The 25,908-nt window shown below is 37.7% G+C and overlaps 1 protein-coding gene across 4 annotated transcripts in view; it reads right to left on the bottom strand.

The window, feature by feature from the left end:
* The window catches only part of LOC128891260 (protein couch potato-like), a 366,536-nt gene that overhangs the window by 93,524 nt on the left and 247,104 nt on the right, over positions 1-25,908 (bottom strand). For all 4 annotated transcript variants that reach the window (XR_008460781.1, XM_054150670.1, XM_054150669.1 and 1 more), the window contains exon 4: positions 145-207. Coding sequence is in view for 3 of the 4 variants with exons in the window: in XM_054150670.1 (XP_054006645.1) it covers positions 145-207 (63 nt within the window). In the remaining variant the exon portion in view is untranslated. The remainder of the gene's footprint in view (positions 1-144; positions 208-25,908) is intronic.

Genomic DNA, 25,908 nt, shown 5'->3' on the forward strand with positions numbered 1-25,908 from the left:
CACCTCTCGAACCACCACTTTAAAGGGACTCCAACATTTTTGGGACACCCTGTATATAATATGTCTAATTGTAAAGGGAGCCCTCAGGAGCTCTCGTCGAATCGAGGAGCCCGATATTTTCTCTTTCGAGAAAGGGGCTATTACCTGCAGGTCCTGTTTCGCCGCCTCCGCACCGGCCCTCGTGTGAAAAGTCACGAATCCCACCGGCTGAAATCAAACAAGATGGACACACGTGAAATTTATTGATTGGAACAATCAAAACTTAATATCTCTGACATAATTAAACATTTATGTTACATACAGTATTATTCAGTGTTCGATTAAACATTAATAACAATTACGGTTCAGAATACAGTGAGTGTAAAAAGTATTCGTAGACTGATCAATTTCTAGAAAAGCTATGTAAAATTGTAATTTATTAACTTATTTTTTATAAACAATGACATTCTACATATTCTCGGAAATCTCTAGAATAGATAGAGTAAAAAAAAATAGCTATTTATGTAAGTTGAGAAATAAACAAGAAAAAAACAATTAATCGATAGAAATATTGAAGCAATAAGTACTCGCACAACTGTTTAGTTTTTAAAACATCGTTAAAAAAAAAAGAAATTTACATGAATTTATAAATATATGATACCTCCTTCGTAGGATTTTCTTTTGATTTTATAATTATTGTTACTTTTCTAAGCATTAAATTAACTAAATTATTAGTTATTCAAAGTGGGATCTTCTACCATTCTTCTATTAGAGCCTTTTTTGAAAAGTACTTTACAGGAAATTTGATGTTTTCTAATTCGTACGGAGCAATAAACTAATGTGTTTACATTACAAGCTCTACTTTAAATGGTTCGTCATAAGAGTCGTATAAATACTTATTGCTTCTATACTTTTACCCACTTTACGCATTTTTTTGTTAACATCACAAATTATATTGACTAGTAAATGTTGTTTGGACTATATCTACCTTAGAGACTTCCGAGAATATGTAAAATATCATTGATTATAAAAAATCACACAAAAGTTTTTTGGGGAAATTGATCGGTGTACGAATACATTCTACACCCACTGTAAGTATTCATTCGAGACATTAACCGTGAGAAATTTTTATATATCGTTATATCTGTTAGCTGGAATAACTAAAAATTAATTTCTGACATTAGTTAAATTAATTATTAACAATAATTGTTCAAATAATGACCGGGAATATGACATTTCTGTAATATTTGTGTTTCGCAAATTATTTTCTGGATGGATCTAACGAGCCCTCGAATCATTTTTATAAATTATGTATTAACATTACTATATTTTTATTGCAAAATGGTAGTCAATTTTCACGACAATTTGTGTATTTAAACTACAGATCAAAGTACGAAATACGTGTTTTCTGAAATGTTGTTCTCTTGAATTAGATAAAATAATCCTATTTAATAAATTCTGTTCTTTAGCTCGACACAATCGATCAACATACAAATTCTCCATTTAATTAAAATTCTTTCGATAGCCACTTAATTAGAATTCTTCCAATTCTTAAAAACAGCATACACGTTTAATTTAACCTTGATAAGTACCCAGATTGATTAACCTTCCGTTGCTTTCAAAAACAACGGTTCTTTCAGTCCAACAAAATACCGAGAGCCTAAGAAAATTCTGTTTTTGATATCCGTGAGAAGGAAGTGGTATGTTATAATAGGAAACACAGACTGTATATTTCGCAGGACGAATCAGCTTTCCACGGTTAAGGGTAGATGAATAGGCTCTCTGACTCGATGTAGTTGGCAGGTTCATCTGCGGTTTCCTGAGACGTGATTCGAGAAGTCTATAATTCATGGTGAAAACGAATCGCTCGTTCGACGTGGTCCTTTCATGAGCGTAAGTTTCCAATGGACACCAAGGAAGAAATTTCCAAGTGTTTGCCACCAGAATCGATACAGAGGGTTTCGAATCGATCGATGTTTTCTGGGAAAGCGAGACGCGATTACATTTACTCAAGGAGATCGAGTAAAGTAGAATTCTCGAGAGCTTCGAGCGGGAAGTGCTTCGAATTGTTTCTCCTGTGCCAAATTAAATATGCAAGTAGCACAAGAATTATTATTTAAGATAATGTTACTTGGTAGTTTCGAACAACAATTCAACGTTCATTAGATTTTATTACATGAATTATGAAGCAAGCAAATTAATTTGGTTCGTATATGTAAAACTTTTGCTTAAAATTATTCAGTTATTAAGAATATTTTTTCTAAAATAATTAAGTAAAATTTTTATATTTATATTTATTACATAAATTATGTTTTGACTATGAGGGAGTGTGTAACTCTTCGAGCAAATAAAAACAATAGATGATCAACAATCGTTTATCAACAACAAACGATTTAACAATGGACGAGTTAAATCGCATGAATTTATTGTTAATGAGTAAATGAGTTAACTCGTCTTGAGCTCTTTCATATTTAAAAAGCTCATGCGATTTAACTCGTCTTGAGCACGACAAGAACAAAATACTCGCGTAGAGCACCGAAAAGGTTAAAGCATCAACATTATTTGTTTTTGTCCAACTCACAAGCATCGGTTGTAATTTTGCTTTACTTTATAAAAAATACCGACGTCATGTTGCACGACAAAAAAGTACACGTTTCTAGCCAGATAATCTATTTAACAGCACGCTGGCTGGGTATCTGCTAACCAAGTCACGAGCTCGTTTTATTCTCTATGATAACGCGAGAGATCCCAAAGTGCGATACGCTATTTTCTATGTAAATAATCTATGTCAAAATCTGATAACTAGGAATTCGCAGAAAATCGGTTTGCATGCGAACGGAATTCGCGAGCATTCTGTAAAATCATATTGCAAAGATCAGATCACATTGAAAAATAAATTCCGTCACGTCACGAAAGATATAACGGGGGAGACAAAGGGATTTTCTAATATGTTATTAAAATAAATATTATTGGTGCCTACTTAATTCTTAGTAAACGTAGTTTCATCGATTGATACTGATTTTATAGTAGATTATTCAAATTTCTTGCAACGTGTTCTGTAACATAATATAATTGTCAATATTCTTTTCTCCTATAATATAACATAATGTTTTATATTCTATTCTTCTATAATATAATATAATATAATATAATATTTTATAATTGCTTTTAAAATACATTATGGAATTAATAATAATAATAATAATAATAACAACGTAAATATTGAGCTTGCAAAAGCTTACAGCGTGTACAGATTTTTTAATTTGTGTATTTGGCGAAACTGCCAGTTCCGGCAGTAATTTTTCTGTTTTTCCACGGTTGGTTTTTCATCTATGCGAAACGAGACGATTATAAACTTTTGTTGGTATAAATTTCAGAACGCAGAAAAAGTTGTTGAGGTATCCTTAAAAAGAAAAGAAAAAAAAACTAACCTCGCCTTTAAAGTTCCTTTTTTTAGTTTGACGAGCAAAATTCGTTAACAAATTTGTTACGAGAAATTTTTTACCAATTTATATGCATCTACGATTTATGAACCAATCCTTGTTGAAAGTTTACTGTTTAATAGTAAATAATAATATTTACTCATAGTAAATGTTTTCTTGGAGACCATAAGAAACAGCAGTGCATTATTTGATTATTTAATCAACATTTTAACCAAGTTCTCTAGAAAATGACATGTGAATAAAAGTTTGCACAACGTAGTATTGTACCTTAATTAGTATAATGTCCAAAATGATGTTCATCATGAATTTTGTTAAAAATAAAGTTAGAATAAAAATGTTTGTTATAAGGATATTTTATTTTTAAACGGATAAAATATACAGGTTATTGTAGAATATTTTATTCTTTTGTTGTTGTTAATCATTGATTCCTTATATTGAGTCGCGCGAGACTTGCAATGACCCATATGCGATTTTCATTTCGTGACACATAGTGTATTCCTGGAATTCTTATCGAGACACAGAATTCCCGAACGTAATATACTGGTTTGCCATGCCTATTTTTATCAATAAGTCCATCGTGGTGGTAGTTTATGTAGGTTAATAGTTTTTAGTTAATAGATCTTTGAAATTAGATGAGAAAGAAGTAAATTTATTTATCGATACAATTATTTCTCTATTTTGATAATTTTTAACAAAAATTATAGTAAAAGCATTGATAATAATTGAGTAATTTTAAATAGAAGTTCACTCCATAGATTAGATTGCTCAGTTTGATAGTTCTAGTAATAAACTCAACAGGGTATTGAATCTTAATTGATATTTGAAAATATTATTAAAAATATCTGTGTAGAAATTTATGATCCTGCTTGAGCAGCAAAATGTTTGAATTTCTAAAAAAAATGACTCGATTGATTTTCAATTATTAAAAATTAATTTAATGAATATACAGTATGAGCCATTTAAATGAGAAAACCTAGATATAATATAATAATAGAACAAAATGTTCTGTATGATTTATCACATTTAAGATGTCAACGTCATCAATTTTTGAAAAATGGAATAATTCATTTCACCTTCTGTACGGTTATGAGGGATAAAAATATGACTTATAATCTATTCATCATGTTTGAAGATATCTAAGTCAACATTTTTTACAGTTATCGAAGAAGTTCACTGCGGAATAGTGTCATTTAAGATCGTAGATACACGTCTTATTTCGAGATCGTTCATTGGACTAAAATATGCTGATGTTTATATAACAGAACCTGATCAAGTTACTTCAGAATTACACGACTTTTCATGGATACTAAATTTACCCAACTAAAATTGTATTCCGATATCTGAACACCAAATGCACTTATTGAAATAACTGTTAGAATAATCTCCTCATTTATGATTTAGAGAAATAGTCAAATATTGTTAAGTGTACTTAGATGTAAAATATTGTTGAATATATACTGCTTGAGTAGGCTTCATTTTTTAAAGACCTTTCATTCGAATAAGATTAATAAGCAAACATAAAGTCAACAACACTGAAGGGGACCAAAACACCTGTGTTGGAAGTTCTAATCTTAATTTAATAAAGACATTTGATTGTATTAACAATATATCTATACCCACAAAATTTAAAAAAATAGATGCAACAATTAACGCAAATAAACCCAGAATATAATTTATGAAAATTATGATTATGTTATTAAAAATGACCAAAAATTTTTCAGAAAAGAGTTACATTGTCAACAATACAAAAGGAAAGAAACTTATAATATAACAAAAATTTTTCAGAAAAGAGTTACATCGTCAACAATACAAAAGGAAAGAAACTTATAATATAACAAAAATTTTTCAGAAAAGAGTTACATTGTCAACAATACAAAAGGAAAGAAACTTATATTATACACATATAAAGACATACGTGTATTTGGTTGAATTAACAATAAGTCTAATTTCTATTAAATTTAAACAAATTTCAAATAATACACACCTCTAGAAACACAAGTGAATCGCGATTATACTTTATGGAAATCACAGTGAGGTTATTGTTATTACAAATGAATAAAAATATAGCAGAAACGATCTATTCTGTCAACGATACAAAAGGAAGGATGCGACTATCAGGTAAAGGTTTGGGTAACACAAGCCCTAGCGTGGAAAAGTGCATATACGCGATTATGCATGTAGTACTCGACGCAAAGGTATTGTTCGACGTGCAATTCCGCATAATCGAAGGGTTGGAAGATTACAATGTCGCTGACTAGTGAAGCATTTTCGAGGAACAAAGTTCCCAGAAATCGCAAGGTAAGTCGATTTGAAGAAGGGGGAGCTACCCTTGCAAAATACAGGGGTGAGTTGCCAAAATCGTGCCACTTATGATGCATTATTTTATATAAAGAGAAAAATAAAAGTAGCATATTTCTTATTAATTTCCATGCAAATTAATATGGGAGATTGTAGTTTGATTTTGGAGTTGTCTATGTTACAGCTTGCATTAAGAACAAATTAACTTACACAGGGATGAGTTGTCAAAATTTACCCACTAACGTTGCATTATTTTAAATAAAACAAGAAAATGAAAGTTATATTTTTCTGATATGTTATCAATATTATACATGTTCAGGCTAAAATGGGGTGTCGAAAGAAATTTACACATTTGTTTTACGTCGAGAAAACGAACTTTATTATTCGAGAGATCAAATCGAAATATCCGAAGACTCGCAACATGGTGTTCTCATCCGGATGAGAATTCCCTTATCGGACGACTGTTCCGCTCAGAATTGAATTCGTCTCGCGAACTGACGACCGAAGACGCCTCGCAATGCGCCTTTCTCGTCCTCGTTTCCACCCCTTAGTGCCCAACGGGCACGACGAATGGGTCCCGATCTTGGGAACAAGACCCAATCAGGGCGCCTTTCGTCCCACGCTCAACCACGCCGCGGTGTCTTCCCCCACCGCCTCGAAACTAGGGGTAGGTGGTCGCCTGGTGACTCACGGAAGGCCCAACGCGCTCGTGGGTTTTTCCGAATTTATGGCACGGCCGGCCGCCGAACCTCGGAACCATGTAGAATTCTAAAGACCCCGAAACGGTCACATGTGGCTTGATATTGACGGCAATCAGCTACAAACCGAAAGCGACATATTTCACGAGCATGTCATAAACTATGCTTTCCAACTATGCGCAGCTAAAATGCTGTGTTCAACAGTGCAGACGTTCAGACCCTAATGACAACTCATGTAAACTGACTGCACCGCACTTTGGCGGTGAAATGAAGAAGCTAAATAGTGTATCAACCACAAACTGAGACTGTTGAGACATTTGGCTAGATGTCCGTGGCCTGGAAGTCAAATGCTTGGCGTGGCCAGGCAAGGTCAAGGTTTTGATGAATAAGAATTATTTTAAAATGTAAAATAATGAAAATGTACTCATATTGTCAGCGTTCCAAACTGTCAAATTATGTGAAAGTCTACGAGAGAGATTGTATTACGCGCCTCTTTCTCGAGATCAACCTATAGTACCCCCACTTCTCGCCGATATTGCCACAAATTTCAAAGTTAAAAATCAAAAAGGGGCGGGTATCGCCTCTTATGTCTGCACGCCCGTCATGCCTCATTGTTTCGCTTTGAGCCGATTAGCCACGTTGTTAATGAGAGAATTTCTCTTTTATATCTGTGTAAATGTTTCGCAAAAGGCATAAAAGAGATTTTTTCGATGTGGAAAATCAAAATAAGGATCTCGAGAGACGTCTTGAGAAGTTGGGAAGGGAGGAAGAGAAAAAGAAGAGGAAGAGCCATCGTCGCAGGAATAGATCGAATGACGCGGTTACTGACGAGTTGTCTTTATGGACTGGAAGAGGGAGAAGAAAAAGTAGAATGCGTCGATTGGTTCAATACCTCTCGCAATTTTTTGACAACAGGCTCTAACCTGTAAAATGTCAAGTTTGTTCACTTGTAGGCACTAACCTACGTGTCAAACCTTTTTTCCTCACTTTTATGGATTCTCGTGAGATGAATTTTTTTCTTCGATTCCGAAGAGTTTTGCGAATTTATTCATCAGGCTCTAACCTGCTTTGAAAGTTACTCATATTTTGAATATGAGAAATATGAAACAATGTTTAGGACTAACCTATTATTGTCGGTCTGGATTTCTAGATCGTGACCGTTCCAGATATCCCAGAGCGAGATTTTTTAGTTCGGATCGGTGTGTTTCTTCAGTTCCTCCAGATAGGAGTGAACAAGAAGATAACCCGGCAGATGACAGGCATGCAAGTCAAATGCATCGGGTTTTGCTGTATTCCACGAATCAGTTAACAAATCTACGGAACATCCCTGTCGATGATGTGCCACCGGTAGATTTTAGTGAGCCAGCGATATTGAACACAGAAGCTGCGTTAAGTTCTGATATTTTAGATATTTTTGGTAAGCGTATCTGCGAAGAAAGAGTCTTCGCTCCTCCAGTTCATAAAGATCTGGTGGTACGCTACGAAGATGTTATTAAGGAGGGCCTGTTGGAGGAAATTAGAGTAAAGGTTCTAAAGAAATATCCACCTTCTAACAACTGTACGCCCATTGATCCTCCTAAACTAAATCCTGAGTTCAAATTTGTTGTCCAGGAGTTGGTTCCGAAGAGGGATGACCGTATTCGAATGAAACAAGAAAAGATTACTGTTTCTTCGGCTCTCGAAATGCAAGCAATGTCTATTGCTGTGAAGGGGAAAGACAATCCTGAAATGCTGTCTTGAGTTAAATATTTGTTCGATTTGATCCAGCTATTGGCGGATTTGCAGCACGATGAGTCTTTTGTTCGTCGAAGCTTGATATTAGCCAATATCAACGCATCTCTTCGAGACGCTGTCAACGCGTCTGGCTGCTGATATTTCTTGTTTTATAACAATTTGGAAGAGGTGTCGAAGAAGGCAAAAACGATGGAAAGCTCTTGGAGAGATCTCAAAGTCGCTCAAAGATCGCAATCTTCGAAACAAGCAAAAAACTCAAGATTCTCGCCCTGTCAACCTCAGGCCAGGAATTATCCAGCGGCGTCGGACGGGCAGAAGCCGAGGTATCACTTGTTATAAAAAAAGTAGCCGCAATCTTTCCAGAAACCTCGCTACCAGAGACGCGATCGTGATCGGAATCGAAATCGGGAACACTTGAGAAGATGTTAGAGCTTGGTGGAAGCCGGTAGACTCGGTCTCTTTCAAGTTAAATGACAAGATATAACCACTGACGAAAAAGTTTTGGCTTGGTTGAGGGGTTATAAGATCCTTTTTTGCTCGAAAATTAAACAGATCGTGCCTCCGAGTTTTCGGAATTTCACAATTAACGAAAGATTTAAAATCAGTCAATTAATTGACGAATTAATAGTTAAAGGTGCAGTTCAGACGTGTCAGTCGAGTGAGGGACAATTGTCTCGAGTTATTTTCTAGTTCCTAAACCGGATGGATCCAGTATGTTTGTTCTAAACTTGAAGACTCTGAATCAGTGCCTTCAAGTTTTAGTTCGAGTATGGTTGTTTGCTCCAACAGGAACAGGTTGAAATTTTGAAAGAACCTTACCCTGGTTCCAGGAGTCTTGTCCGGATGAGCTTCGAGATAAAGGAGGTTCCAAAAGATTCAATGAAAATATTGTTGGCATCGTTCAGCGACTCATCATGGAGACATGATGGTGGAAATGCTGGTCTTTTTGCCAAACGAGAAAAATCAGCCCGTACTCAAATTCTGTTCCAGATGTTTTAACTTTTCTGACAGAAGTATTTGAAAAGGGAGGTTCTCAGGGCACATTGAAGTCCTATAGATCCGCTATTTCGTTGCTCGTAGGGCCAGAGCTACCTCAGGATTTTAGGTTAAAAAGATTTTGCAAGGCAATGAGTAGATTGAGGCCGTCGAGGCCTAAGTATACTTCAACTTGGGATCCGAAGATGGTTTTAGATTATTTAATTACGTTGGTGCCAAATAAGAAAATGAACTTGAGAGACTTGTCGTTAAAACTTATCATCTTGCTCGCTCTTACTACGGATCATCGAATGCAAACTTTTTCGCTAATAAAATTAGAAAATATTCAGCGTAAAGTAATGCATTAGAAGTTAAGATTCCTGCACATAGAAAAAAAAGAAAAAAAAACATCGAGCGAAAACAGGAATCAACAGGAATCAGTATTGGTGCTCCCTTTTTTATTCAGCAAACGTCAAAGTTTGTGTTGCTTCGCCTCTGGAGTGTTATATCGCGAGGACCGTGAGTATTCGGGGATCAGAAAGTTCGCTGTTCGTATTGTTTAAAAAACCGTTTGGGGCTGTTTAGAGCTGAATCTCTTACTCGTTGGATCAAAGAAGTTCTGTGTAAAAGCGGGCTAGACACAAATATTTTCACCGTTTATTCTACGAGACACGCGTCGACTTCGACGGCGAAGAGAAAGGGACTTGATTTAAATATTTTAAGACGAACTGGATTTTAAGTTGGACTGTCAACTCCCAAACTTTTGCAAAATTTTATACTTTACCGTTATTGAATCCTACTAATTCTTTTGCTAACACGACATTTGGTGATAAAAAAAGATAGTTGCGTTTGGAGTAGAGAAAAATGTTCTATTTTTTATATGTAAAAAAGTTCTGGGTAAAGTAATGCTTATAAAGGCTCTTTTTTACTTTACTTTCGTTTTATCGCCGTAACATGCGTTGAACATCTACAGGTTGATCATTTCGAAAGAGACGCTTCATACAATTATGATAGAAGTTCATTTAGGTGAGTTCGTTTCAATCATAAAAAAGTATGGGTATTGATGATCTGAGAATGCTTTGCCTGACCACGCCAAGCATTTGACTTCCAGTCCACGGATATCTAGGCAAATGTCTAAACAGTCTCAGTTTGTGGTTGATACATTATTTAGCTTCTTCATTTCACCGCCAAAGTGCGGAGCAGTCAGTTTACATGAGTTGTCATTAGGGTCTGAACGTCTGCACTGTTGAACACAGCATTTTAGCTGCGCATAATTGGAAAGCACCGAATTTGATATTATGTTACACAGTGTCATCTTGCACTTTACTGGAAAGGACCTTCATGTAATGGCTGCTCATTTCGATTTTACATCTTTTTCTACTTTTTTCAATTTTTTTAGGGGGATCTTCTATTTTTCTATGATTACTCTTTAAGTCCTCCACTTTTTCATGTACCTAGCGTAATTTTTTGAAGTTTTTTATAGGGATAGATAGATTACAAAAAAAATAGCTATTTATGTAAGTTGCGAAATCAACAAGAAAAAAAAACAATTAATCGATGGAAATAGTGAAGCAATAAGTATTCGCACAACTGTTTAAAAGTACTTTCCTGGAAATTTGATGTTTTCTAATTCGTACGGAGCAATAAACTAATGTGCTTACGTTACAAACTCTACTGTAAATGGTTCCTCATAAGAATCGTACAAATACTTATTGTACAAATACTTATTGCTTCTATACTTTTACCCACTTTTCGCATTTTTTTGTTAATTTCACAAATTATATTAACTATTAAATGTCCTTTGGACTATATATATCTTAGAGACTTCCGAGAATATGTAAGATATCATTGACATGCTACATTAATTTGCAAGTAAAATAAGGTTTGTATGTGTTATTTACAAATAAAATTAATGTCATATGAATAACGCACAATTTATTATATTACAATACCAGATTCAGTCCCTTAAGTTTTTAAAAGCACACATAACGCATGGCAGAAAGTCTTGTTGTAACAAACTTAAATGTTAAAAATGAAGTATGAAATGAAAAAACAGGTCTACACTATTTCTAACCCACAACTTATTATATTACAATACCAGTTACAGTCTTTTATGTTTCCAAAGTACACACAACGCATCGCAAAATGTCTTGTTGCAAGAAATAAAAATGTTAAACATGAAATGAGAAATAAAGAAAGGGATCCACTATGTGTAATGCACAATTTATTGTATTAGAATAATATTCACAAGTATGCACAACGCGTGGCAGAAAATCTTGTTGTAACAAATTTAAATGTTAATAAATAAAGTGGGAAAATGTACAAAGAGATCCACTATTGGTAACGCACAATTTATTGTATTATAATTCCAGTTTCAATCCTTTAAGTTTTCAAAAGTACGCACAATGCATGTCAGAAAGTCGTTGCAAGAAGTAAAAGATACGCGGTAGCGCCAGCGCCAGGCATATACGGGGAGGCTATTTTTCATGTACTTGGCGTCGAGACGCTACTCGCGTCTCTAGATTGTTGGCCCTCCGTTCAGTTCTCCGCGTCGCTCGAGGAAGAATATCAACGACCTAACTGCACACAATTATAAAAGAACGTAATTCTGCCGACACTCGTGTTGTATCGGAAACATACAAATTAATATTGAAAATTGTAGCTTGATTTTTAAGGCACCTATCTACCTATTACTATCTAAATGTTACACCTTTCACTAAGAATAAACTAATATATTATAAACCTTCTTATAATATAGTGTATTTGAAATAAAATTCCGTACAGTTTTAGTAAATTATTTCAACAATTTCGTACCACCTTTAAAAGCAATAAATTTGAAATAAAATAAAATAGTAAAAAATATGCTTAAAAAGAAGAATTATTTTACTAGTATATCGTTTAGAGATAAATAAACAAAGTGAAAATATCTGATATATGATAATATTAATTAAATAAATGACGTTTATTCATATTAATGACAATATGTGTCATTAATAAGAAATGGAAAGATACAGCAACGAATATGACTTAATAATTATTAAATAATGAAAAACTTTCAATACAATATCAAACTGTTGAACTGTAATTAATTTCAACTTTCTGAGATGAGTTCAGGAATATCTCATCATCCATAAATAGCTAAGCAAAAGATGGAACAATTAGGTTGTTAACCCACCTATTCCCACAGAATTAAACAAATCACTCGTCCGAATCACTGTGAAATAAACGTGACGAATAAATCGCTAAAGCGATCTCTCCTTTCGTCATTCAATATTTGAATAAAAATGTTGTCTTTCGTGATAGGCTAGAAAACATTCCACCATGTTTAAATAATTAAGCAAAAGATGAATCAGTTAGGTTGTTAATGTTGGAAATTGTGATTTCCGAAATAATTTAAAACATGCTAGTTCTTTTTATTTTTCTTAAGTTACCTACTACTCTGTAATTTTTTCTATGTTTGTACTACTGCTTTACTTTTCCCTTCTTCTGTTACTACCGATTACGATACTCTTACACTAACAAAATCTGTATCCTTAGTATTATCATACTTTAATAAACAATCTTTGCTTAAAAATCTATCAGTTAATCCACTTAATCCCAAAAAGTTAAACAAATCACTAGTCCAAATCACTGTAGAATAAACGTGATGAATGAATCGCTAAAGAATAATCTCTATTCATCATCCAATATTTGAATAAAAATTTGCCCACCTCTGTTGGAAAGATGGCTCTTGTCGCTGTGAATAAAAGTTTCGAGAAGTACATGCAGATGGGATAAATTATTTTTATCCCCCCCCCCCCCCCGCCTCCTCCGTACCCATCTCTTTACCCGAATACGAATAAATTCCATTCGCCCCGCTCTGTTGCCACGCAAATTGGTGTAATTCGCAAACGAGGTTCATTTTTCCTTTATTTAAAGTTTACTTTTCTCGTTTCGGACGTTTCGAGCGCAAGCAAAGAGAATACGAAAGGGACGTCGGGATTCTTTGAGAAACAGCAACTCGGAAGCTAGAAGAAATTGTATTTGTTGCACGGGCTACAACGCGAAGAGGTGTAATTGTTAAACGAAGTTCCTTGTTTCGAACTCAAGTGTCGGTTAGTATGGGAGTGAAAGAAGACGAAAACAAGGGACTTTCTTGAAGGAACAGAATGACGCCAGAGCGTTCGTCGAAATACTAACGAACAGGGTAAAGAGTATTTCTAAATGCATTCTTTGCATTCTAGTTTCGTTGAAAAATAATATTATGATATTCTTTTATTTACTTTCTTGACTTTTGTATTTTTTTCAATAATTACACTACGCAATTGTATTTAATAATTATCAGTACTTTGTCGAACAAATGTTTTAGTTAATCTACAAACAAGAAAAACTAACTTATAGTTCTTGTATTCAATTTTGCAAATTCATGTCGTATCTCTGGAAGTTTGCGACGATGCGCCAGTACTATCGGTGCGGAATGAAAAATATTCAAAGTAGGATTTTCGTTGATTCCTCGAAAGACAGGTGAAACTTTCGCAGAGAAAAATGCACGAACTTGGTATAAGAGTGAGATTTATAAATGTCACGTCAGTCAGCATCAACGAAGCTAAATGACAAGATTCGTATGGATCCCTGAAATGAAAGAGTGGAAACTGTTGTTCGCCATTTGAGCGAGTCCACGAATACCACTCTAAGGAAGAAGTAAAAAGCGAAAAATATAAGAATTTTATCTGTGAAACGTGAGGAAGTGCTTAACATTGTCATATCCAGCTTCCCTTCACTGAATTGAAATCTGTTGGCTACGAGCAAAAGTTACCGAATGCAAATTAAACCTATAACCTAACACGAAAGTTTATGGGTCAATGGTCTTCTAGAGCACATCTTGAATGACAGTTCGCTTGTGACGTTCTAATGCTTGTTATTAGTAAATACATGAACAGTTTTTATTTCATTATTTATTATTTTTTGTTAATTTCGTTATATGTACGTTTGTATAATTACACTCTTCTTTTTCATTTTTCATTTCATTTTATATTTCATTTATGTATTTCATTCATGGGCCCGTTAATAATAAACACTAATAGTCAACCGCCTAGAATTCTCATTTTGACACTTTACCATCAACCATTAACATAACTATTCTAGAACTTAACTCTCTGTCATTAATCAATCACTCTATACATATACTCTCCATACTGGATTCTTTTCAAAAGAGGAACAAAAAAAAAAACAAATTCGAAAGGTTAAAACATATGATGGTGTTTCCCAAAAGGGACTTCAGGGTTTTGTATTTTAATAACAAAACACCCTTGTCAGTCTAGTTGTGGGAGACTCTTAAATAACATCAACTTCCATGTTCAATTGTAATCATGTGTACTTTCATTTAAAATAGAAACATCAGATATATTCCACAATCTTTTGTTTTAATACAAAATAAAATTCTAAAGCACCTTTTGAAAAAGTTTTTATATACCTACATTGTCATTTTATTTAAATTTTGAATAATAAGTGGATATGTCTGTATCTCTTAAGCGTTGTACTAAATAGTAGAGTTTGAATTATAAATTTAAATATTTTACAATGAAGGAATAAAAATATAGCTATTCAAGTAAGTATGGGTCACAATTAAATTGCTAAATTTTGAATTTTGTTCACAAATAAAATGTAGGTGAAAAATAAAGGGTTTTCCAAAAGGGACTGCAAGATTGTTGTCCTTCATTAAAATACAAATGGTATAGAACATATCCAATTTTGTTATTTAAAGTACAAATATACACGAGTACGATTAAACATGAAAGATGACGTCATTTATCGCTAAAATTACCAAGAATAATACATACCTGTTAACCATGCTACTATATATATATTTAAAATTGAAAGAAGTGGGAGGAAATTTATTTATTAATAAAATTAGTCTTAATCATATTTTAATCATTGTATGTAGTATTTGTAGCAAAATCATTGTTAGTAACTGAGTCATATTAACAAGAAATTTACCATACATGATTCAAGTTGATCTACTGGGTACTTTTAATATCAAGGGGGTACTCTTTTATTCTAGATCAAAGTAAACTTTTTCAACATTCTTCTTGTCTAAGGTTTTCAAAATATTTCCATAAAATGATACCTATTTAAAAAATTCCAAATCACTAAAGTTGCAATCGTTAATATTTTAGCCATTTCCTATAAATAAAAACCCTTCATTTGTAATACGTTTATCCAGATTGCCTTTCTTTTGTTTACGCGATGTACTCCAATTTCATAAAAAATGCACAAGAAATTCCGCGGCGGCGCGGGAATATATTTTTGCAGGAAATTTAAACACACGGACGAGAAACGCAATTTGCCGGTTGCGACGAAGGGGGGTAATTAGAACAAACAAATGGTGGCTGAAACTGTCTCGTATCGATTCGTGTCGAACAGCGCCGGTGGCCATGGGAGGGGGGTTCGTGACGAAACGCGACGTTCTAACTCTATTTCGTTGATTTCGTCTAGTTCGTTTTTCCCACCTGACCATCGCATCATTAGAATTTCCAATCGAGATTGAACGATTTTTTTTCCATTTTTCCGTCGACGCTGGCTGCGTGTGGAACGAGATGCATCCATCGCGTACACGTCGAAGCCTTCGATCAAATTTACTTCGCATCGTGACGTCATTTGGCATCCTTCGAGCGAGTGCATTCCTTTGCCAGATCGATATCATCCACGTCGCGTTATTTTAGAAAGCTTGGGGCGCGGGCAGGGACACGATTGATGAATCAAGAGGAGCGAGCACAGAAGACAACAGGTACGTTTGTGTTTTTTATATTAGTTATATTTCTGGTAACTGTAATTTTTCGGGTCCAGCCACGAAAGGGGGGAGAGGGCGAGGTTGACTGTTAATTCCTGACCACTCGGGGAGGAAGACGAAACCCCTCTGCGTGTGATTGAAGGGTGCAGGGCACACTAGAGGACTCCACAGAGAGGATCCTAGGAGACCGGCATGGCACCTGGAATCTACCAATCTAAAGGAGTTAAGCAACGTTAATAAATATAAATACGGTTATTTCAACCCTCTACCAATACAGACCATAAAATATATAAATGCAAGTATATTTTATTAGACCATAGGCCAGTGTTTAACTACCTGAATCTCAAAGGGTTGTTTGGGCTCATTTGGAGTGAATTCAGCCAACGCAAAGGTAACTTATTCAATATCATCCCCACTGTGTCATTCTGGAACGGTCGGCATGCAGACAAGAGGTAAAGAAGATATGCGAAGCGAACATAGGGGAAGACAGGTACGTTAATGTTTTAACGGAGTGGAGATTTTATAGCGTTAACGTTACAACCCTGGTTGTCGCGTGCACTGGTTCCACTGGCGGCGCATAAATTAATGTTATCTCGTCGGATTATATACTCGCGACCTGAGCTGGCACGATGGCTTCCACGGGGCTATAAAATTGACGTATTTTTTTGCCCTCCCACGGAAACGATTAGATGTTTTTCCACATTACGTGAGTCACGTAACGTCGTTGACGACCAGGAACTTCGTTTTTCTTTGTTCATGTCAGCCGACGCGACGTTACCGCGGCCATTTTCCAAATCGTTTTTAAAAAGACATCGTTGTCGACACTTTATCAAGAAGGAGCTCATTTATAAACTTTCCTATTCCAAAGTTTACCTCCTGAAACGTATGAACTGCGTCGTTAGTCGTCTATTTGCAATGTTTAATTTTGGGAAATATGCAGAAGTAATACGGGGTGAGGCAGCTAAAGTATATAGCCCAATAATGCCTAAACTATCGTAGATACAAAAAAATTTACAGGAAAAAATTAGAAGGTTCGAGGGGCCTTATCTTATATGACTATTGCTTTCTTTTTGGTCCGGATGCTGCGGTTGTATCAAGGTCATCATATTTTTAAATGGAGCCATAGGATTTTGTTTACACATAATGAAAGCTAATGTTGATGAGACGAATCCATCGACTTATAATACATGGTCATTCAAGGATATGCATAGATAGATTTAATCCTCCAACGACGACGGACGTATGAAATACTAATCCCACGGTCCTCACGTAGCGTATGAGCAACATATGAATTTCTAACTTTTTCCTGTAAGATTTTTTTGTACCTATGATAGTTTAGGCATTATCGCTCTGTAACAGTTTAGCTGCCTCACCCTGTATAGTAATACTTAGCAATCGCTTAAATATTAATAACAATCACGGTTCAGAATAAGTATTCATTGAAGACATTAATCGTGGTAAATTTTTCTATATTTTAACATCTATATTTTCTTTTTCTTTCATTTTCATTGTTTCGTCCTTAGTATTGTATTAAGCTGGTCGATCGTATAACCAATGTAGACGGAGATCGAAGGAACTCTGATTCCTTTTATTCTATCTCAGAATATTCTACTCCGCTTGATGGAAAAATTAAGGAAAGCAGAAAGGCTCTCACCTACATAATATACAGTGGGTGTAGAAAGTATTCCTACACCGATCAATTTCCAAAAATAACTATGCAAAATTGTAATTTATTATCTTATTTTTGATAAACAATGACCCAAAAAACTTTTGTGTAAAATTGTAGTTTCTTAACTTCTTTTATTATAATTAATGATATTTTACATATTCTCAGAAGTCTCTAAGATAGATGTAGCCCAAACAACATTTACTAGTTACTATAATTTGTAAAATTAACAAAACAATGCGAAAAGTGAATAAAAGTATAGAAGCAATATGTTCAGGATAAAATGGGATGTCGAAGGAAATGTACACACTTGATTTACGTCAGGAAACCGTACTTTATTATTCGAAAGATCAAATCGACATATCCGAAGACTCGCAACATGGTGTTCTCATCCGGATGAGAATTCCCTTACCGGACGACTGTTCCGCTCAGAATTGAATTCGTCTCGCAAAGTGACGACCGAAAACGCCTCGCAATGCCCCTTCCTCGTCCTCGTTTGCACCCCCTAGGCCCAAGGGGCGCGACGAATGGGCCCCGATCTTGGAAACAAGACCCAATCAGGGCTCCTTTCGTCCCACGCTCACCCCCGTCGCGGTGTCTTCCCCCACAGCCTCGAAACTAGGGGTAGGTGGTCGCCTGGTGACTCACGGAAGGCCCAACGCGCTCGTGCGTTTCTCCGAATTTATGGCATGGCCGGCCGCCGAGCCTTGGAATCATGCGGAATTCTAAAGATCTCGAAACGGTCATATCTGGCTTGATATTGACGGCAATCAGCTACAAACCGAAAGCGACATATTTCGCGAGCATGTCATAAACTATTGTTGGCCCTCCGTTCAGTTCTCCGCGTCGCTCGAGGAAGAATATTAACGGCACACGATTACAAAGGAGCCTAAATTCTGCCGACACTCGAGTTCTATCCGGAACAATTCTCTCCCCCTCCCCCCACCCCCTAACAAAATTCGGTAAATTTTGTACCATTCAATCATCCGGATTTACTCCCATATCTGTACTACATGCGTTCTTGAGCGCTTCGCCCGGACTCAAGTCGTCTAATCCCTGACATTTGCCCTGCGCTGCCAAGAAAACCGGAAAAACTGATATTTACATTAAATTCACGCATTCCACTCCACGCACTAATCTCTCATTCAGGTTATTCTATACGCTTGCGTAACGTTTCCCACGATGTCCTGGATACCTGAAACAGAAACTTTCCGGGCCCTTGCCTTAGTTATATGGTTAAGGCAAGGGTCCAGGAAAGCCAAACATCCGCCGTTCTTCTTTACTCTTGCGAGGAGTTTCATTCGTTCTGCATCTCTTTCACGTTTATCAGTTAATTAACTCACACACCGATCTGACATATTCGCAATTGTTCGTCCTAACCTCGCTACGCGTAACAACATCGGCCCCCTCGCAGGTTTGTATGGTTTTGATCCCCTTCGTTTTGCTACTCGCGTGTTGCACAATTCGCACGCGGCCAGGTTTATTCGCGCTTGTCACACCGAAATACAAGAGATACTAACAGCGTGCCCTTATCGCGTCTCCGTCGACCTTTTTCGCGTACCCCATGACGATCAATTGTTGCGTTCCTGCGTAAAATATCGCGGCATATTCCTTATTACGGTCTAGCTTCTTTTCTAACACTACGGGATCGTGCATCGCGGTCGCTTCGTTGTCGATTCACGGAGCTACATCATCCTTCCATAAAAACCCCGTTTCCCATGCTTTCCCTATTCGCTTGGTCGTTTTGCTCAAAATTTCGAACGCGCGTTTGTGTCTCGCGTTCGGTCTCACGGGATGCCGAACACCGAAATCTTTGATCGAAAAATATTCTTTAATCCGTCGGTCTAACTCCACGTCTCTCTGAACTGCGTCTTCCGCATCGCAGGTATTCGCCGTTCGGTATATTCGCGCACACGCCGTTATTTCCGCGCGGTCGCCGGTTCGCTCGTTCACTCTGTGTACCGTCCAACCCAAGCGCGCGAAGGCGAGCGCTAGGGAGCTCTCTCGGACCGCGCGCGTCTCTAACGACACGATTAATTCCCAATTGTCTTGTCATATCAAGATTTCGGATTTCGCGTTCTCGTATGGTTGCATGAATACGCTCTTTTTTCTCGCTATTTGTCGCACGATATCTCCGCTCAACGTTTGCGAAGGCAGTTGCAAGTCCGATACCGCGATCGCGTTTTTAATCCGACATTTTTCTAATTCTCGATCGTTTATTCCCCGCAGCGCTACCCTAAGCGATTTTCCCTTCGCTCCGATTTCCCGTGCTAGCCGCTTGTTGATAAGCGCAACCATTGACCTATCGTCCAAGAGCGCGAACGTTTGCTTTCTTTTCGTCGCGTTTGATACCTATACGGCCACGATTTTGAATAGCGCCTCCCGCGATCGTAGTCATGTGTCCCTACCCACGGCTGGTAACGCGTTGCCTGCCCGTTGAACCCCTCTTTAGTTCAAAAGTTAGAACCATTTGTTTATACGCTCATGGAGGAGACATCGCGAAATGTGTTCCGAATTTTTTAATTACCTTTTTTTTCAGATATAAAGAAGGGAATGTAGATCAATCTCTAAAAGTAGTAGGAAGCAACTCTCTTTCGTTCCCAGGAAATAAATTAATAAATATATCTAAATTTCGATTGACTAATGTCAATCATTCAAGTGTTGAAGGTATCGTAGAAGTGGTGTAGCACAGACGATAAAGTCTGAGGTTGCGAAGTCTATATATTGATTTGGACTGGGTTCGATTCCGGTAGAGGTGTGAATTATTTTTTTTACATTTGCTTCTGTTTTTGTCATGTTTTATTATGAAAACTACCTTCTTACATTGTAAGATTATTTTTGTAAGTATCTTGCAATTTTTATGTTTTTTTTTATTGGGAGGGAGTTTATGTAATGGGTGTGTGCAGTGTTTGTTTGAAATAATTTAAGTGTTATTTATAGACTATAATGACGTAAGTTTTTATAAAAGTTTGTAGAAACTCTTTTCATATCTTGATTCTTTTTCAATGTAATAAAAAACATAAAAATTGCACGATATTTTATCAAATTAATCTTAATATATAGAAAGGTAGAATTCATAACAAAACATGATAAAAACCGAAAGGAAAGTAAAAAAAAAAAGTTATTCCTACCGGGATCGAAACCAGTCCAGAGCAAGATATTGAACACTTAATGATTGACAGTAGTCAATCGAAATTTAGATATATTTATTAATTTATTTCTTGGGAACTAAAGAGAGTCGCTCCCTACTACTTTTAAAGATTGATTAACATTCCCTTCTTTATATCTGAAAGAAAGCTAATTAAAAAATTCTGAACACATTTCGCGATGTCTTCTCCATGAACGTATAAACAAATGGTTCTATCTTTTGAACTAAAGAGGGGCAAATGAAAATTCCACTTGAACAAACGTGAGCAAACGATGGCGAAACAGAATCAAAAAGAAAAATTAGAGTTTTTCAAAAATTTGAAAAACTCTAATTTGAATCGCCTGTATCTTTTGAACTAAAGATGGGCAAACGAAAATTGCACTTGAGCAAACGTGAGCAAACGATGAGCAAACGTATGCAAAAAGAAAATCTTGAGTTTTTAAAAAAGGTGGAGCCAGCTTCACACTGGTCTATGGATCACCTTGGGATCCACGCTGGCGTAGACCTGACCGTGGAGAAGCGTTCAATATATCCAAATATACTCAATATATTCACTATCTCTAAATTGGTGATCATCGCCACGTTTCCGTATCCCAGCTTGCAATTCTTATCTGGAACAACCCTTTTCAGCGCCGATTTCTTCAAACTATCACGATTTCTTCGCACGCGTCTCCCTTTATTTCGAAGATACGCCGCTTTTTCCGCTTCGCGAAGTGAAATATTGGCGATCGTTTCTAACTTTACCTCATCCTTTTCGACCGACTCGGCATACGAGTTATACGCGTATATCCGCGGGAACGGCAATTTCTTCCCGACACAACTTCTCAAATCCGGGTTGTGTAAATGCCCCGCGAGTATAAGCGATTTCAGAGCTGATACCGTGTTTTGCGATTTACTCGCGAACTACGTAAGTTTAACTTCGCCCATAGCTATTGCCGGGAGTTCCCTAATATCTTTATCAATTTTACCCGCGATAGTTAGTTTATTCCCGAAATGCCATTCTAGCGTCCTCATGATGGTCGAAGTGTTGCGACTTGCCGTTCATAACGTGCTGACCGCCTCGCGCGCATTCCCTTCGAGAGCCGCGAAAAGACGCGCGACATTTTACCGCTCGCTGCCGTCCTTCCGAGTTCCGTTGCGATCTCGAAGGTCTCCTCTACATTGAGCCATTCAAGGGGGTTTTCCGAAAATTTTGGCAATTCTTTCATCGAATTTAATCTACACTAACGATCAAAACTTAGCGGACAAATTTTTAAACGGTTCAAAAACATGGAAGTTTTCAACCGATTGGAATTAAATTCCGTGAGGAGTAGTTTTGTAGTGTCCTCTGGACGTGTGTAAAGTTACATGGGCGAGGGTTGATGCGAAGGGGTTAATTCACCCCCCTAACGAAAGAGGTTGAAAAATTCAAAAAAACCTTTGGGGGGACTCTCCTTAATGCCCTCTACAAAATGCACCCCTTGAAATCCCTCTCGGACAAACCCACCCCCCACAACCTCCCACCCCCTCTAAAATCCACAATTTTGGGACGACGGTCTCGATTTTGGACTCAATGCATTCTCTGGACTCCCCTGATCCAGAAAATGCCATCATCCATACCGTGCTCCCCATAGGCGCCCTATGGGGGGGGGGGGGGAGTGGAACATCTTGCAAATTTTCAACCCCTTTCGTAAAAAAACACTTCCACGCATCGGAAGGCGATGAAATTCACTATGTTTGTTCTCGATACGTTAAGGATAAATGCCGAAAAGATCTCGTTTCGAAAACTGCCCCCGAATGGGTCTAAGTAAATAATTATATAAATTAATTTTTTCAATAAAAAAAATTCCTTATTCAATAATTTTACAAGATCTGTTAGTAATGCAGTTAAAATATAAATTATTTCATACTTTTCACTGCATTTTTTCGTACTTTTAAGCAATTATATTTAGAGCTGCTCATATAAATTAATGGTCATATAAATTCATATAAATTAACTAGAAATTCTTTTAATACTCTTTAGTGCAGTTTTAATGTTTTCGAAATTAGTTTATCTCTTAAAAACGGAAAATAGGATTCTAGAAAGCACCCGGTCTCCTGACGCCTTCCAACGCTCATGGAAAATCTAGTAGGTTTGATATGCTCCTGACGCGTCAGAACGCATATTTCGTCAGATAGCATCAGCCCCCGGTTCGTCAGGGTAATGTGAACGTTCAAGCGTGTCGTGGTCGTGCTTTTTCCCCCTGGCGGGGAGGCGACCCGACCATTGCTCGGGACGGAGGGCCGCGAAGTTGAGCGGCCTCCCGATGTGGGGGTCACGGATAAGGAGATGGCCGCGGTTATCCGGTGGCTCCGAGGCAAGAATACCGCCCCGGGGCCGGATAGGATACCCGGCAAAGTCTGTACCGAGCCCGTGTTCCGGAGGTTGTTTACCCCCTGCTTGGAGTCGGGTGTATTCCCCCGACTTTGGAAGTGTGGGCGAATGGTCCTCCTCAGGAAGGTTGGAAGGCCCGCGGATTCTCCCTCTGCGTACCGGCCAGTATGTTTCCTGAACGAGGTGGGGAAGATGCTAGAACGCATCATCGTTTTCCGCCTCTCCAGCCACCTGTCGCGCGTTGGTCTCGATCTGGCTGATTGCCAATTCGGCATCCGAGAGGGCCGGTCAACCGTTGACGCTATTAAGCGCGTCGGGTCCCTCTCGGAGAGTGCACTCACCTGGGGCGGGGTGTGCGTAGTGATATCATTGAATATCGTAAACGTTATTAACACCCTGCCCTGGGAAGCCATAAGGGAGGCACTAATTTATCATCAAGTGCCTCCCTATCTGAGGCAGGTGATCGGGGCCTATCTGAGCGATGGGTGGATAGAGTACCCGAGCCGGTACGGCATATAGTTTCATGGCGTAGGCCTGTGTCGAATCAAATACCTCGACCTCGACCTCGACAGCCACTGGCGTATCGAGGCGCTCTTCGACCGTCTGGTCCCCTGTGTGGAAAGGGCGGCGGCCACACTTGGTCGCCTATTGCCCAATATCGGGGGACCTGGAGATCGTGTGCGCCGCCTATATATGGGAGTGGTGAGGTCTATGATGCTGTACGGGGTCTCAGTATGGGCCTCGGCGCGCTGGAGAAGCGGATGGCCATAAGGGTCATCCGCGGGTACCGCACCATCTCCTACGTGGCGGAGCAAACCGAACTCGCTTTCCCGATCTCCACCCGCTGAGTTGCCGCTGTCCTGTCGGCTCCGTGGCCGATCGGCCTCGATCTCGATGGCCGCTCCTCGATGATGGCGGCTCCGGTTTCCTCCAGGTCGTTCCTTGTTGCCGTCAGCCCGATCTTTCTCGATCTCCTGACGTCTTTCCTCTGCTTTTTATCCACTGGTTCCGGGCCTTTGTTGATAGTTTTGTCGGCAGCTCTCCTCGTTCTTTTCAGCGGCATGATTCGTCCGTTTACCGAAATTGTCTTCGTTACCACTTATTCGACTTCGCGCACACCACTTTACCCGACGATAACTAAACACCGGTAAATAGTTTCCCGGGTTTCGGCACCAAAAATTGTTCAGGATAAAATGGAATGAAATGGGAAGGAAATGTACACACTTGATTTATGTCAAGAAACCGAACTTTATTATTCGAGAGTTCAAATCGAAATATCCGAAGACTCGCAACTTCCTCGTCTTCGTTTCCACCCCTTAGTGCCCAACGGGCGCGACGAATGGGCCCCGATCTTGGAAACAAGACCCAATCAGGGCTCCTTTCGTCCCACGCTCACCCCCGTCGCGGTGTCTTCCCCCACAGCCTCGAAACTAGGGGTAGGTGGTCGCCTGGTGACTCACGGAAGGCCCAACGCGCTCGTGCGTTTCTCCGAATTTATGGCATGGCCGGCCGCCGAGCCTTGGAATCATGCGGAATTCTAAAGATCTCGAAACGGTCATATCTGGCTTGATATTGACGGCAATCAGCTACAAACCGTAAGCGACATATTTCGCGAGCATGTCATAAACTATTGTTGGCCCTCCGTTCAGTTCTCCGCGTCGCTCGAGGAAGAATATTAACGGCACACGATTACAAAGGAGCCTAAATTCTGCCGACACTCGAGTTCTATCCGGAACACAATAAGCATTTGCACGATTCTTATGACGAACCATTTACAGTAGAGTTTGTAACGTAAACACATTAGTTCATTGCTCCGTACGAATTAGAAAATATCAAATTTCCAGTAAAACACTTTTAAAAATGGCCCTAATAGAGGAATGGAAAAAAATCCCACTTCGAATAACTAATAATTTAATTAATTTAACGCTTAGAATAGTTGCAATAATTCTAAAATCAAAAGGGAATCCCACGAAGAAAGTATTATATACTTATAAATTATTGTAAATTTCTTTTTTTTTTTATATCAAATTGTAAAAATTAAACAGTTGTGCGAATACTTATTACTTCGATATTTTGTTTTGTATTCAATCTATTCTAGAGATTTCCGAGAATATGTAGAATGTCATTGTTTATAAAAAATAAGTTAATAAATTACAATTTTACATAGTTCTTTAGGAAATTAATCGGTGTATGAATACTTTCTACACCCACTGTACATAGTTAGTCTCAAACTCGCATTTTAGAAGAGTACACGCGCTTCTTACGTTATTTATGATTTTCCTAAATTAGAAGTCGTCCTTTACCAAATCACTTAATAATTTCCTTCACTGAAATAAAGACTACATGTAACAAGGACTTTATTGTAAACAAGCTTTTTCTACTAAAGAAGGAATTCAAATTATTTGCGTTATCTGAGTAATACAAGAATCAAAAATGATAAAATTTGCATAAATTGCACATGAAAGTAATTCCATATCCATGTCCAGAGGGCATATGAGTGCCGTATGCGTTTATCAGTTTTTTCCCCAATGTTCCTAATGCTAAAGGGTCGCACAGATTACTCTGACGCGACGTGATCCCGCTTCATAAAACGCGTGATCTGAAAATCTAACATTGGGTTTTGCATCCTTCGATAATTCTGAGTTTATGGCACTTCGGTTATTGAAGTCGAAACGGGTATTAGAGATTCTAAAAACCATTCAACGCTAAAGACTCGAAATGTTAAATCTCAAAAATAACCTTTTCTCGTCCGCAGGCCAAACGTACCAACAAAATTTCAATGTTATGTTCCTTGCGACGGAACACTCTTTTTTTTCTGCAATGTCGAAGAGGTATCGCGGTAGGC

This window comes from Hylaeus anthracinus, unplaced genomic scaffold (genome assembly GCF_026225885.1).
Source record: "Hylaeus anthracinus isolate JK02 unplaced genomic scaffold, UHH_iyHylAnth1.0_haploid 12001, whole genome shotgun sequence".
Classification (NCBI taxonomy): domain Eukaryota; kingdom Metazoa; phylum Arthropoda; class Insecta; order Hymenoptera; family Colletidae; genus Hylaeus; species Hylaeus anthracinus.